Consider the following 15,817-nt stretch of genomic DNA (forward strand, 5'->3'; position numbering starts at 1 on the left):
ACCAAACATGTACAGAGTCACAACCAAAGTCAATCATCACTTAATAGTTCATTACATACACAAACTTCCTAAATAAATAGAATTTTCACCTGAACAATATAGACCACGAAATTGATTCTGTAGACACTTAGTTAAAGTCCACCAGTCGATACTTCAGAGCACGTGCCTGCAAAAACATTAAACAAGAGCAATGACTACAAATTGCCTAAAGGAAAAGAAAAAGCGTTACAGTGGAAAAGTTGCAGCTCATTTCTTTGCTTTCAGCTCATTAAGTTATAGATTATGACAGATGTCCAATTCATTGTAAATGATACTTTAATTGAATATTCGAAGGCCTTTGCTTTGTCTTGAATAACCTTTTCTTACTATTTGTTTATTTACCTTTTAGGTTACTAGGCTTTACAAAGGCAAAGACCATGCTGAAGTCGAATTCACTGTAAGTTGGATTGTCTGGTCTTATGAAGTTTATGTTAATTGGCCTAACATGGATTCCGTAGGCTGGAGTCGTTAAATAGCAAATAGTAAGGTTCTGACCTGAGTTTATTTATGAAGATTGGTCCAATTCCTACTGATGATGGAGTTGGAAAAGAGGTGATCACATGAATGACAACAAATATGGCCACAAACAAGGAGTTTTATACTGATTCCAACGACAGAGATTTTCTCAAACGAGTAATTTTATACATTTTTTCTCTCTTTATAATGAAATGCTCTAGGGAGAAAATAATTGCAGCGTTGACTTATATGACCCTTAAAACTGTCATGCAGGTTCGAGATCATAGGGATGATTGGCCCCTTCAAGTAACTCAACCAGTTGCAGGAAACTATTACCCAGTAAAATTCTTTAACTCTTAATTTCATTAGGATTTCAGGTTTTGATTGTAGATAATGTTAGGGCATGAAAGACTAGAAAATTAAATAGAAGAATTTGAGAGAGAGGGAGTAGCATATGTTAGTTTAGTTGCTCCAAAGTTGATAGGTTTCTACAATGTTGATAAAATTTATATAGAACTATTCTATTTGTTTTTTTCGTTGTCCAAATCAATCTTGGAATTTATACCAAGGATAAGAAATCTGAGTTCTCAGTCTTAGTTGATCGTGCCACTGGTGGGGCTAGCATCAAAGATGGTGAGGTGGAATTGATGCTTCATAATCAAAACCAAACAGCTAAACACACTGCCATGGAAAGAAAATCACCAAGACAAACAACCAATAGAGGAGCATTGCTGAAGTGATATGATTATCCTTTGAAACTATTAACTAACTTCTATTCAACAAAAATGGATATATCTAAAGCATTGCTGAAATTTATAATTGCTACCATTAAGAAGATTTGTTGGCTTTGCTCGGGTAGGAATACTCAACAGGATACAAATGAGGAAAAACCTATTGTACTTTACAAGGTTAGGAAAGTCTTAAATATCCTAATCTTACAGATTTATTATTTTCTTATTTGTTTCTGTGGATATATATCAGTCGGATGCACAAACACTTGATACAAATGGAGGCACCAAATGAGAAGGAAACCCAATTCCAAGGTTGCAATTACAATGTTAAATTACTTTTCAGAAATAAAAAACGTATTCCAGGCTAAAACAATTGAAATAGAGTATTCCAAACTGAAACATAGAAAACCCCTGAAATCGTATTGGACTCTTCTTCCAATTGCAATTGAAGGAGCGTAAGAGTACATAACATCATATAAAACCTAACATGTTCAATTCCAGAATTTTATTTCAATAAGGGAGAAGACTCACCACAGTAGTGTCGTTCTCCCTCAGGTTTGTCCTAGAATTGACGCGAGCGAGAACGGGCTCCTAACCCAGTGCACCACCAAATATCTTACACCTAGTACACCAACACAGCTCGAAAACAAATGCTTCAGTAACACGATCAAGACCTGATGGAAAACGCATTTTCGTGAAAATAGGGCAAGGAAGAAAAGAAATAGAGAAGAGAAGGTAGAAGAGGGAACAAGATACCTAAAATGGCAGCCTTGAAACGAAGGAAACGAAGGAACCCTAGCTTGACGCAGAACGCACAGATGAAAACGAAACTTGGAATAGAGCAAAGACGAGAGAGCCACACGAGATAGATTCCAGTGAGTAATAGCTGAAACGATTACAACCTCGAAGCAGAAGTGGGTAGCAGAAATCAAAGACGCATACAACCTTGTAATAGAAGCGCGAAGCAGAAATCAAAGACGCATACCCTCGTAGGAGAAGCGCGAAGAAGAAATCAAAGACGCATACCCTCGAAGAAGAACCGCGAATTGAAATATTTTTAACCCTCAAAGATAGCGCGTATCTTAGAATACGCTTTCTATTGTGTGCAAAAATCGTATCTGTTTCACTTTCATAGATAGCGCTTTTTTACACAGGCGCTATCTATTGGCGTATTTTAAATTATTAATTAAAAAACTTAATATTCAATAGTTATAGATAGCATTTTTTCTAACAAGCGCTATCTATTGTCATAGCTATAGATAACGCTTTTTTAAAAACGTGTTATCTATAGTTTTGCATCTCAATAGATAGCGCTTTTTTAAATAAGCGCTATCTATTGAGCGCTATCTATCTCTAATTTTGTAGTAGTGTTAAAACATGGATAATTTTAATCATCAAATTTCATTACCAATAAAAGTAACAAGTACTTCTCCTTCAACATTCATAGGAAAAAAAATTACATATTAATACATATTCTAAAAGTTCTAAACAAACACCAAATCACTATTTTTCCAAAATAATTACAAAATGCCTAAATGTTGCAACACTTGCTTCCTTTTCACATTCGCATCATCCAAAATCCATTGACAAACATATTGCTCCCTAAAATGTTGGAGTTCATCCTGCAAAAAGAAAAAGGCACAACATTTGAATAAAATGCAACATTTAGATCAAAGGTCCAAAAGATGAAAAAATTTTCAACTTACATTTGTATAAGTGGACATTGTGTTTCCATCGTATTTCTCAATGCCCTCCCACAACTCCATAATTTTTAAAACAATTATTCCACAATCAAATCTACAACAAAAAAAAAAACGAACAAGGTAATGATATTTAACACATGAATGATACAATAAAATATTATATTAACTACGTTACCAACTTACAAGTTTGGTTGGCTTGGAGTTTCCAAGTGTTGTATCTCCAACGACAGTTTGTTGTCTTCGAAACAATTCAACAAATTTCCAAAAAGCAACGAAACATTTCCTGCCTGGAAAACAACATAGTCCACATTTATATTTAAGATAGAAAAAGACGATTATACAGATTCATAAAAACAAAGGAGTGAGCATTTATCTTCACCTGCATCCAAATGCTAGCTCTTTTGGGAAGAGGGGAATGACATTAAAAAATAGTTGTCACTTACAAGAATATCAAATATATAAGATAATGGTGGATTTGCTTTACAATCATGAAGTTATCACTTCAGTAGTTATCCTATAAACTGAATAACTTCATCTATGACATAATAGTGCTTAAGAAAAAGAAGACAATGTCTCAACTTACACATTGTTCAAGCCCAACTAGGACTAAGGGATCAAATTGTATAACACCATACTTCTTTGAAAACTTTTGCCTACAAGCAAAAAACAGTTATTTGAAATTGCAGTTTATAAACAAGTGTGATAAAGGAACTTCCATTAATCCCTTACCTACTCTTTCAAGATATACAGTTGGTCAGAGTGTAAAGAATATCGACCTTGTTTTAAATACATATAGTTGAGGAGACATTAACATGGTACACCTCTCTTTCAACCTTCCTTCTATTTATTAGCACCTATTAGCGGTGTTGTTAAAAAGTGACTGTAATAGCACCATGACAAAAATTCCACTAGCTACAATATAATAGCAATGGCAAGGAAATTTTTATTGGTGAGCCATGGTGACTGCAAAACATGTCAATGGTAATGGCTTCACAAGCCAACATTGCAGAAGACATTTAAAAATCTATCAAAAGAAGATAACTTTGTTGAATCCTGAGATTTGACCCAAAAGTCAGGCAAAAATAAGCGAAACTTATAAAATGATGTGTTGGTCACTTCACTCAATCCATTAGCAACCCAGTTTTTTATGAGGATCGAAAATATTGAAGTTGATTGTCATTTCAACAAATAGAAAATTCCCTCTAATTATATTACAATTATACCAATTCTAAACGAAAACTAATTGATATTTTTACAAAGTCATTTAGAGGCCTCAAATGTGATTATATATAACATGATTGGAGCACATCAACCATTTAATTTATATGCAGCTTGTGGAGTGTTACTTTATCTTTGTAAGCATTGGACTCTCAAGCCATTAGGTAACCTCTGCAACTATATTGTTAACTTGTAATCTCTTACTTAGTGTAAAGTTTTTCACTTTCTAAAGACACATTAAATATAACAATGAAATTTCTCTATCACAGAAACAACCAATCTTAACTTCCTATAACCATATAGTGTCACTTATTTATTTGGATAAAAATGCGTAGAGAGAAAAATGCAATCCATTGAATCCAAGACCCCCCACCCTCCTCTGACAAGCTATAAGTCCCATTTCAAACCATATATTATTAACGAGTTAATGTGGAGTCATAAGCTTTTGGCAATCATCTATGTTTTGCACCTCAAAAGTCACACCTTCTTTTATTTTACAAGGAAACCAGTCAAATAAAGCAGACCAACAAAAAAGAAATGCAACATAATAACATAAAAAAACCAAAGACAAAAAATTACATGTATTCATTTCTTCTTCTTTAAACACCATCATCCCAGTAAAAGAGCATATTTCAGTTTCTTCAAACAAAACATCTTCCAACATTTACAGAGATGTATCATGCTAGTAGTGGTACTTGGAGTTTCACAAATAACAGGAGGGGAAAATAAAGGATGCATGTATTTCAGTTTTTAATCAATCGAATGATATCTGAAAATTTGTCATTTTTTATTTGTCTGTAGCTTATCTTAGTTGAAAAACGGTTGAAGTGATTGTTTTAAAAAAGGGAAACTACAGTTTTTCAGCATTACAAGAGATTTATTTTTCAAATATGACATTGTTGTTTATGAGAAAGGGAAATATAAATCATAAATCGGAAGACACATTTATTCATCATGTACCTGAGGAAAAAAAATTAAGAAAATACCTTTTTATCAAGGTATTGAGGCGGAGCTCCGACGGCACTCCGACGACACTCCGACGGTACTCGGTGGTTGGGAGGACTGAAGAAAATGTCAATATTTCGTCCTCCAACGGCAGCGGCACGGTGGGCTGGGAGGAGACAACACGACGGCGGACGAACGACGTCTAGGGTTTGCCTTTTTTACACCGGCAATGAGGTGCGACTGCGACGGGTGGGTGGACGGAAGACACCTCTTTTGATGAACGGTGACTCTCCGGCGACGGTGACTACCTGACGACGTTCGTGAGCACTCTCGAAACTTTAGATGGGGCTAACGTTCTCTGGAAAGTCTGAGAAGGAAAATGTGAATTTCATTTTCAAATTTCAAAATTTATCGCTTTCTCTCTCTGCCACACGTCAACATCTCAGTTTATTTTCAAAAATCTATAGCTTTCTCTCTCTTTGTCACGTGGACGAATGAAATCTGAACATTTGTGACGTGCCTAAATGTTGTTCAAAAGTGTTGTTCATATATCATTTTCCCTAGTTAAAATGGACAACTTAAAAGTAAACTAATCATTTTTCCTATTACTAGGTCAAGTTGGACAACTAATTCAACCCAATAAAACAAATTTATCTTATGCAAATAATGGAATACATCCCTTTGAGACATATGTTGCTATTATAGTAAAGAGGGACTTTACTGACGGTCAATATCCCTTGAAAATAGCCATAAATCGTCGGTAATATGCTATTACCGACAGCTTATCGACGATCAAAAATCCCTCGTAAGCCTTCGGTAATTACCGAGGGGCGTGAGCCTTCGGTAATTACCGATAGGCGGAAGCTTTCGGTAATTTCCGAAGGGCAAAGCCTTCGGTAAATACCGAGGGACAAAGCCTTCGGTAAACCCTTCGGTAACGTTACTGGAACTCTAATTAGGCACAAAATAGAACTGGAACTCAGATTCACTTTGCTAGTTCAAAAAATGGCTCAATTATCATGGTTTGACATACTAAATTGCATACAGGTATTTCTAACTTCACATCAATGGTCCTAACACCTTTAATACACAATTTAGACTTGTTTAAACTTCCAAACATCACAGAATCACAGCAAAACGAATAGTGAACTGCAATGACTCAATTTTACTACACTTCTTAAGGTTTAAAGTAGTGTGATTTTGAGTTTTAGGGAATTGTTTACTTTTCACCACTTTCCTAGCATCATTTAACTACTTTAGACTTGTTAGAATGTTAACATTGCTTAAAATTACTTTACTTTAGCTGAATTGACAATTTGTGACCCTTTAAGTGAACTTTTTAGGTTCTAAATACTCAAACTTTGAGTTTGAAGTGATTCTTTGCTTTTGACAAGTTTCCTAACTTCATTCTACTAGTTTAGACTTGTTAGGATGTTAACATTACTTAAAATTAATGTACATTAGGTCTAATTGCCAATTCCTCACCTATTTAGTACACATTTTTAGGTTTTAAGGAGTCCAATTTAAAGTTTTAGGTACTTCATTCAATTTGACATCTTTCTTACATTCATTTTACTAATTTAAACTTGTTAGGATATGGAGATTAGACATTCTTAGGCTAGTTTAGGTGAATTTCGAATTTCTCACCTACTTTAGTCTATTTATAGGTGTTCAATAGTCCAATTCTGTTTTTCTTGTTATTTTTCAATTGAGACTTCATTTTTATCTTTCTTTTGTCATTTAAAAGTTGTGTAGATAGTTAGTTTACTGTTTTGGTGAGTAATTTAATAGACTTTGCATTCTTTGCACTTTTAGTGTATTTTAGGTTCTAAGTTGTCATATTTTGAGTTTTAGGTATTTTTTGTAGTTTGAGTTCTTAATTAGCTAGGTTATACCATTATTAACTTGTTAGGATAATTTATTTGTAGTTTATTTTCCTAGTTGAGTGCAGTATGTAATTGTAGTACAATTTTTTTTAACTTGGACTAGTTATTTTTAGCATATGCATATACGTTTTTAGGTTTCAAGTAGGTAATTTTTTGAGATTTAGCTACTTCATCTCCTCTAGCAAGTTTCTTTTAAGTTAAAAACACTCAATCTCTCATTCACTTTGATATGGTGCTGGGTGTCTCACCCCATGCAAAATTTAATGTGCATAAAAGAATGCAGTATAGACTAAGAAGTGACTCCTAGGTCGTCTCTCAAGGACCAAATATGGTTCGAGAATTAGGTCACAACTGAAGTGGGGGGGGGTTGTGAAAGGTTTGTGAATGCAGATGAATTAAACTAAAACACAGATGCAAACAGAAATATAAACAGAAATCAAACACATAATAAAAGCGGTTGGTCATTAACTCAATTATTATGCTCCCAATCACAGATCAACGACAAGTACACACTACTCTAATCCAAATCCGACACGATTCACCCAACTAAGAGAAGGCTAATTCGGTCTTCAAAATTATAGACTAAGCGAATGCAATGCACAAATTTAATCAGTCATCCACCATGCAGTGTAATCAACTAAGCGAAGATTAAACACTGATTAGGCAACTAAGCGTATATCTAATTGCAGGCAGACAACAAATTAAATATTGAGCAGAATCAGAGTAGCAGTATGACAATTAAAGTTCAAAAGTCTCAGGGAAGCAAAGTAACTTTATTAACAACCAACCCAAGTAACCTAAGCTAACATCACAATTAAATTAACACAATTGAACAAAACAGACAACATAAAAAAAATAAAAGAAAATATTAAACGCCTAACACTGTAACAAAAATATCTAAACATAATTGTTTCGGTAACATTTGTCTGGGTCGGTCGTCCTTCCTTGCTATGCTCCGATCGTCCAACTCTTCATGTAATCCTTCCCGATGGGGGTTGACCTGCAGAAGACACTCCGACGCTCAAGTCAAATATGTTTCATAGAGAGGTCAATATTTTTATTAGGATAGATCAAGATGATTGTACCTGGACATCAGTTATATACTTATAAGGCTTGTAACAGTCAACTCCATTGATTAACCATTAGTGCAATATATTTTAGGTAATCAAACCCAATAATTAATCATTAATATTGTATATTTGTAAATTAATACTTGATAATTGCTCATAATTAACTATTAACTCCGACAGCTATATTTCATATAGTACAATAATTAAAGCTATTAAGATGCTACACTAAATTAAGAAAATGAAAAACAACTCAAAATGCAATTTAAAATATTTTAAAACAAAAAAAAAATAATAAGAAGACATAAATTTATCTAATACCTCATGTGACCACTTGTGCATTTACCAAAAGAAGTTGAATTTTCGAATGGCCTAAATACTCTCTTGGTCGTGACATCCTTGCACACCAACTTCCAACACATCATTTCTCAAAACAATAAAAATTACTCTCCCAATGAAAAATGTTGCACCACTTGTCAAATAACTATGCTAGCTTTTGCTAATTAAAAGAAAACGAAATGTGCTAAAAACATTTGTTAGACTTGGCCTCATAAATCAACGTGAATTATCCTATCAGGCCAAAAGAAAAAAATTGAATTCTCAAAATACAATAAAAGCACCGTGTACTACTTCTGAAGAAAATGAATGAAATGGTCCTAAAAAAAGTCATCCCTGCACCGTACACCTACAACATTCTCCTATCTAGTCACTTCTTCCATTTCAAAATAAAAGAAAAAAAAATACTACACACACAGCTTGCTGCCGGCTATTGAAACATCCCATCACCAAAAACTCTCACTTAATCTACTAGCTATTTCATGGAAATTGCAAGGAATTTTCAAAAGGCTTAATACTTCTTTTGGTCTCTATTTAGGGGGTGAATGTTTAAGTGCGTCCTACCTTTTTTGAAAAGTTCAATGTTGTCCCAACTTGTGAAAACAATATACAATCAAGTCTTTTCTAATCACGATGTTAAATATTTAACGATTCAGCTAATAGTGTGGAAGCATCTGTACAACGTGGCTGTTTTAGGTTCAGAACGTGACTGCCAAACAAAGAATAAATATGTGATTTTAAAAAAAGTTCCCATGAAAATGGTTAAAAAAATCTAAGTTAGGGTTTGGGTTGCAGAAATCACGATTTAGGGATCAGCAATTTGGAGGAACTGTCTTCCAATTTGGGTGATCTTGAAGATGAACAGTGGCAGGAACAATGTTGCCATTAGATTGGTATTCAAAGTTTGGCCTAACAGAAGAGTATCCGTGGGTGAATCAAAGCTTTGCGATATAACTTTGGAAAGTGAATTCTTCAATACGAAATTCCCGTCATCCTTCATTTCTGTTGATGCAGTGTTTGTTCCTTCGTAGTTGGAAAACGAAGCCCCGTTGAGAGGTTGGATCACAAATTGGCCACTTCGTGTGAGATTGATAGATGATCCAATTTCAACTGGATTGTAACGGTTTGCAGACCAAACTAATGTTCTTTATGGAATTTTGTCAAACCAAATACCAACAAGATAGTGGCCACTGACAAGGTGGTAGAATCCAAAAGCATATTCCCCGGAGGATGATCGCCAAGATGAACTGGTGGCACTTCCAACCACAATGCCGGATCCCAGTTCAATTGAAACGACGATGCTTGGAACATTGAAAAACATAAGCATGGCAACAGAGAGACCAAAGCAGAAAATAGGATTTGATTTTGAATATTTATCGTTTTAAATTTGTATAATAGAAAAATGGTACTATTTAAGACTAATCAAAATTAAAAATTATTTTATGTAAATGGTTAGAGATAGCTAGCGACTCTCTCACTCTTTTTGTTATATGAATCACTTGGGTTTCCGAGTCTCATTAGTTTGTTCTGCTTCGCATTCTCACTGAAATCGATCGTCCATCACATTGTATTGCTCTACTGTGTCACTCAGGTTTTCATCTCTTCCCGATTGTAATTGGTTAATTTTTCTTATACTGTCTCGTTGTGTTTTAGTAGTTAATCGATCAATGTAACCGTCATCATCATACTCACAATCACACTACCAACTTAAATTGGAAGATAGTTTCTCCAAATTGCTGAATCCCAAATGGCGATTTCTGACCCAAACCCTAACTCAGATTTTTTTAACCACTGCCACATGTACTTTTTTTGAAAATCACATATTTATCCTTTGTTAGGCAGTCATGTTCTGAACCTAAAACAGTCACATTGCACAGATGCTTCCACGTTGTTAGCTAGATCGTTAAATATTTAACGCTGTGACCAAAAAGGATCTGATTGTACACTTTTTTCACAAGTTAGGACAATATTGAACTTTTCAAAAAAAGTAGGACCCACTTGAACATTCACCCCTAAAGAGGGACCAAAAGAGATATTAAGTCTTTTCAAAACCTTCAATAAGCATGTTTCCCTCATCTATAAAAATGCTTTACGGTGACAGTGGTTTAAAACCGTGACAGTGCAAGAAATTAAAATGTGCTATGTGCTAAAACCGTGACAGTGTGCTATGTGTTTCATTCTAAAACGAAAAGCTAAATGCAACCGTGGAATATATTAATTCTGTTGCAGCATTGCACAAAAAAAAAATGAGAAACTTTTTATTCAAACCATCCAAAAACCGTGAGCTCTCCTCACCTCCTAAAAAAAACGTTGTGCATCCAATTGAAAATTTAATTCCTTTTTTCGTTCCAGCAAAGAAGCGTTAATCAAAAGTGCATAAAAGAATCAAAATGAAAAGGGAAGAGTGTGCTTCTTCCATTTAGCCAAAATCCAACACCTAAAGCATGTTCAAAAGAAAAACAATGCTCTCCCCCTAAATGTTCCAGCTGAGAGTATCCTTTTTGAAAGTGGCGGCCGGTGCTTTTTAGCAAGACCATGTGCCCTCTAAAAAATAGGTTGGGGTCCACCCATAAGAAAAATCCTAGGTCATGTGTCCTACAATTTTGGGTCCTCATATTTTTGCCAACAATGACTCATTGTGCATAAGTTCAATTAAAAATATTTTATACTACTAAGTTACAATATAATTAAATTTGAAATGTCCAAGTGGAGAGTCTTGAATTATTTTGTCTCCTCCCAATGCTCCAAAATATATCTCCAAATTTTTCCCTGCAATTAAAAATGCAAATAATTAGCTCAAAAAATTCAAATTAATTAAAATTAGAATTTCCGATCAAATTAAGCATAATTAGGAAAAACGGAGAAATACCGGACAATTAAACACAATTCCTTGATTAATTCTAGCACAATAAACTAAGGGAAATCAATAAAATATCGACTCATCATATGGAGATGGTATTTCAAAATTGGGCTATAGGAGTTCCCAATTATCTTGATATTGGTGGTTTGAAACTCTACTTTGCACAAAAGTGGCTTAAAGTCGAAATAAAGCACTTCAACAACTTTAACTAGTGATTTGAAACGTGTTCAAACTCTGAAATGAGTTAAAAACATATTACTACTCAAATTCACCTTGCCACTTCCCAATTTAACTCAAAATGTGATGGTTTATAACACAACTCTACACTTAGGCCACAATATTACTAATTCAAATCTGCTAGCAACTTTTAAACACCATTTTAAACTTTTTCAAGGTATGAAATAGCTTAGAAATAGCATATATCAAAATCATACCTTGTTATGGCCAATTTATGCAGAAAAATACCCCATCAAGTAACCAAAATCAAGTTTGATTGATTCAAAAGCTATAGCAACAATGAAAATCACTCAAGGAAGTTTTAATACACTAGATGAAGCTGGAAATTATCAGCTAGACTGAATTCAATTCAAATTAGACATCCATGGATTTTACTACAAATTCACGCAAATACAAATGAACCTAAATGGAACAAAATCTGCACTTAATTGTGAGTAGAAGTATAAAAGGGTAGGCTCAGGAAAGTGGGAGAAAAGCTTGGTAGGTTGCCTTTGAAGGATGTAGCGTAAAGAATGTCTCAGGTTGGTGTGGTGGACTTAAGATAATGAGAAAGAAGGGTAAGGGTGAAGAAATGAGTGGCTTGGGAAGAAAAAAAAAAGAAAAGGAGGATTTCGGGTTCGGATATGGAGTAAGAATTTTAGGTAGGTGTTGAAGAGAAATATGAAAGTTTGGTGAAAGTTAGCAAAAGCAAGGAGAGATTGAGATACTTGACAGGTTCGATGAAAGTGGCTTTGCATGGATGTGTGTGTCCTACTACTTTATACATTAACGGAGAGGTAAGAAGGTTGGTTTTAGTGAAATTAAAACAGAAGAAAAGGAGACAAGGTGAGAAGTTAGTATTGAAGTAGAGAATGACAACGGTAGCATGCAGGGCCGCATGGGGAGGGGAAGAGAGTTACGTGTTTGGGATCCAATTTTTGAGAATAGGAAGAGAGAAGGAAGTTGGATTACTTTTTTGTGGTATATTTTAATTGTTTCAATATTATAGCATGTGTGAGACACTTATATAGTCTACACATGATATGACCGTCAAAACATCCTTTGGTAACTCATATTTACCGAAGACTTAGAGGCCGTCGAAAATAATCCTTCGGTGATTGCCTGTTTTCTTACTAAACACTAAATCGATTCATGTTCATAATTAGAAAGATCTAAAACCATAACTATAACTGTGAACTGAGTTTTGGTATTTTTAGGAGTAAAAAAAACTTACCTTATCAAAGTGTAACAACAAAACCATCCATGTAATCGATATCCATCCATATCACATCACAAGGTATAGACTTTTTCGGGAATGTTTTTGCAACCTGCAAATTTTAATTTAAATTACTAACAAGACAAAATATGCTTCTGATAAACTAAAGTTAGAATCCACAAAACTCTTTTGCCCGTCCTCTCTAAATCTCCACTAGCTTCTCCAGTTTCATAAAGGGAGGAACCTACAGGCAGCTGCTTCAGAAACAAATTTAATCAATCTATGAAACCCATGGAAAGGACACCAACAAACGAAGAACGACAGCAAATAAAGTAACTAACCTCAAGTTTGACAATGTGTTTCTCTAAAGACACTCAAACGTAGGGATATACAAAGGAACCTTCTGAGTCGAGATAGCTGTGTCTCTATCCCTGCTATTCACAAAAGAAATACTGGGATACGCTGGATTTCAATCATTCACGGAATAATCAAACTGGAACAATCAAATAGGCACAAAAGTCATACTCCCTGATCTAACATCATTGCCACTAGTATTCTCCTGTCCTTCATAATCATTTTGGACACAAGCTTCTCACGAAACCTCTTTCTTCTGCTCACAAAAAAATGCACCATTCACAACACAACTATGCAAGTGTTCAACTCATTCGTTGTCCAATTGAATGAAAATTAGCAAAATTAATTCTTCAAGAACTGAAAACATTCACTCACCCACAATCTTGAATTGGACATTAGTTAAAATTGGAACAATCTCATTACTTGATTGAGATACTTATAACTCACTAATTTCACGCTAGAACACATTGTGAGTAATTACAAAAGGTAAATATGAAAAGGAAAAAGAGAGAGTGTGAGTTGAAAGAGAATAACGTTGTGGTGTATTGAAGGGGTGTGGATTGAAGAATGTAAAAAATTTGTATGTATCACAGTATAACTTTTCTACAATTTATTGTTGGGTGAAAACTGCTGCAAATACAGATTAAACAATAACATTTGAACATAACTTTTTTAACCACAAAGTAAACCCTAATTTATATTTGATGTGATATCCTTAAGCGGTGTCTTCAAGATAAGGGTAGTCAGTGTAACCAACAATCGGATCATGAGTGTAAAAGGTGTCTCTGTTGTACATGTTGAGTGGTGCATCAACCTCAAACCTCTTAGGCAAATCTGGATTAGCCAAAAACAAACGACCATAAGCAACAAGATTTGTCTTGTTCTCAGCCAAAGCTTTGTTCCCTTCTTCTCTGTCATAGCCTCCAGCAACAATGAAAGTGCCATTAAAGGCCTTCTTTATTGGTTCAAGAGTGTAAGGGCTTTCCACATTCTCCCCAGAAATGTTCCATCTTGGCTCAACCATGTGCAAGTACACCACACCATGTTTGTTGAGAGATTGGGCCATGTAGAGACCCAGTTCTTGAGGGTTGGAGTCAATACATTCATTGTAATCTGAAAAAGGTGATAGTCTAATTCCAACTCTATCTGCTCCTATTTCTTCCACAACAGCTTCAACAACTTCTAATGCAAACCGACAACGATTCTCCAATGATCCACCATACTTGTCTCTTCTGTCGTTAACTTGGTCTTTCAAAAACTGGTCTATCAGAAAACCATGTGCTCCATGAATCTCAACTCCATCAAACCCTGTACCAGTTACAAACTTATCAAGACCTTCATGATTATAGTATTTATAAAGACTCATCAACATTATCACTTTTTAGTGTATGAAGTGAAAATTCATGTGTTATTCATGAGTTATATATACTCATTTTTACCTGCTTCCATAGCATTCTTTGCAGCAATTCTGAAGTCATTGATGATAGAAGGAACTTCATCTGTCTGTAACGCTCTTGGTTGCATGCCATTACCAGATTTTAGTGGCTTGTTGGTTGATGAAATTGGAGCTTCCCCATCTGGTACATAAAAAATTAATGAATATCTGATTGATTATATTGTATAAATTTGACCAAGAAATTGTAATTTAAAGCACAAATTATATACCTTCCTCTGAAACCCTTCCAACATGAATAATCTGACAGAAGAATATTCCACCTTTGGCATGAACAGCATCCACAATGGGTTTCCATGCTTCAATTTGCTCTCTTGACCATATACCAGGTGAGTTTGGGCTATATACAAATGAGAAGTATCATCAAATGAGATGAATTTCGAATACAACAGAAATTAGTAACTATATGTTGAATATCAGACTTATGAGATATGTGAGTATATTTGTAAATTACGTACTATTTAGAAGAGGGTGAAATACTGGTAGCCTCCGCAATGAGAAGACCACCCTTGGTAGCTCTTTGAGAGTAATATAGGATAGCATGTGGCTGAGGAACATTATTGTAAGCTCTTGCTCTATATAACGGTGCCAAAACGATTCTGAAAATGCAAAAAGCAACACATACATAAACTTCAAACCAATAAAATAGGTGCATGCATGTGCATGTTTTGACAGAACAGTTTCTCAAGTGAATTAAGACAGATGAAAATTAAAGAATGTAATTATTGACACACACATATATAATATGAAGAGAATTGATCTAAAAAAGGTTAATATATATTTAGCTAATGAATTGAAGTTTAAGAGAAACTTAAATGTGAATGTATTTGCATGTTTGTAGGAAAGTAAAGAATGAAGAGAAAGTTACCTGTGGGAAAGGTTGAATTTCCCCATCTTGTAAGGTGTAAGAAGAGGGATAACATGATTAATTTCACCCATTTTTGTGCAAACTTATTTGTCTGATAATTTTTCTTTATCTGGTTGCTCTTTTGTTCTGCTTTACTTTGATGGTGTTAATTCAGATTGAGTTGTGTATTTATAGATTTCGGGTGAAAGAAACAAAGTCACAATTGTGATTGTCCAATGATATGATGTAAGAGAGTACGTTAGATGTTATTGACAAATAAAATCTCTTTGAAATGTTGATCCAATCAATAATTCACTTTATAAGTGGTCAACATATGAAGATAACACGTAAGTGCACACGTTCGCTTTGAACTGGATTTGTACTTTCTGACACGTGTTCTTTTTTTCAAACACTTGCTAGTCATCAATTAGTTCCGTAAACTATAGTGTTTTCCGGTAAAAAAACTTTTTTAGGTTTAATAATTTTTTTT

At 34.5% G+C, this 15,817-nt stretch overlaps 2 protein-coding genes across 2 annotated transcripts; one reads left to right on the forward strand and one right to left on the reverse strand.

Annotated features, from left to right (window-relative positions):
- The first annotated feature begins 600 nt into the window (after nucleotides 1-600).
- On the forward strand, nucleotides 601-1,235 carry LOC111242272 (alpha-mannosidase-like). The gene is made up of 3 exons (XM_022784779.1): nucleotides 601-672; nucleotides 769-834; nucleotides 1,041-1,235. The coding sequence occupies exons 1-3, from the start codon at nucleotides 604-606 to the stop codon at nucleotides 1,233-1,235; spliced, it is 330 nt and encodes a 109-aa protein (XP_022640500.1). The 5' UTR covers nucleotides 601-603.
- Nucleotides 1,236-13,554: 12,319 nt separating this feature from the next.
- LOC106771274 (putative 12-oxophytodienoate reductase 11) lies at nucleotides 13,555-15,473 on the reverse strand. The gene is made up of 5 exons (XM_014657228.2): nucleotides 15,349-15,473; nucleotides 14,939-15,079; nucleotides 14,693-14,820; nucleotides 14,467-14,604; nucleotides 13,555-14,335 (listed from the first exon to the last, which is right to left on the reverse strand). The coding sequence occupies exons 1-5, from the start codon at nucleotides 15,417-15,419 to the stop codon at nucleotides 13,743-13,745; spliced, it is 1,071 nt and encodes a 356-aa protein (XP_014512714.1). The 5' UTR covers nucleotides 15,420-15,473; the 3' UTR covers nucleotides 13,555-13,742.
- Nucleotides 15,474-15,817: the final 344 nt, after the last annotated feature.

The sequence above is a fragment of the Vigna radiata genome, chromosome 8 (genome assembly GCF_000741045.1).
Source record: "Vigna radiata var. radiata cultivar VC1973A chromosome 8, Vradiata_ver6, whole genome shotgun sequence".
NCBI lineage: Eukaryota > Viridiplantae > Streptophyta > Magnoliopsida > Fabales > Fabaceae > Vigna > Vigna radiata.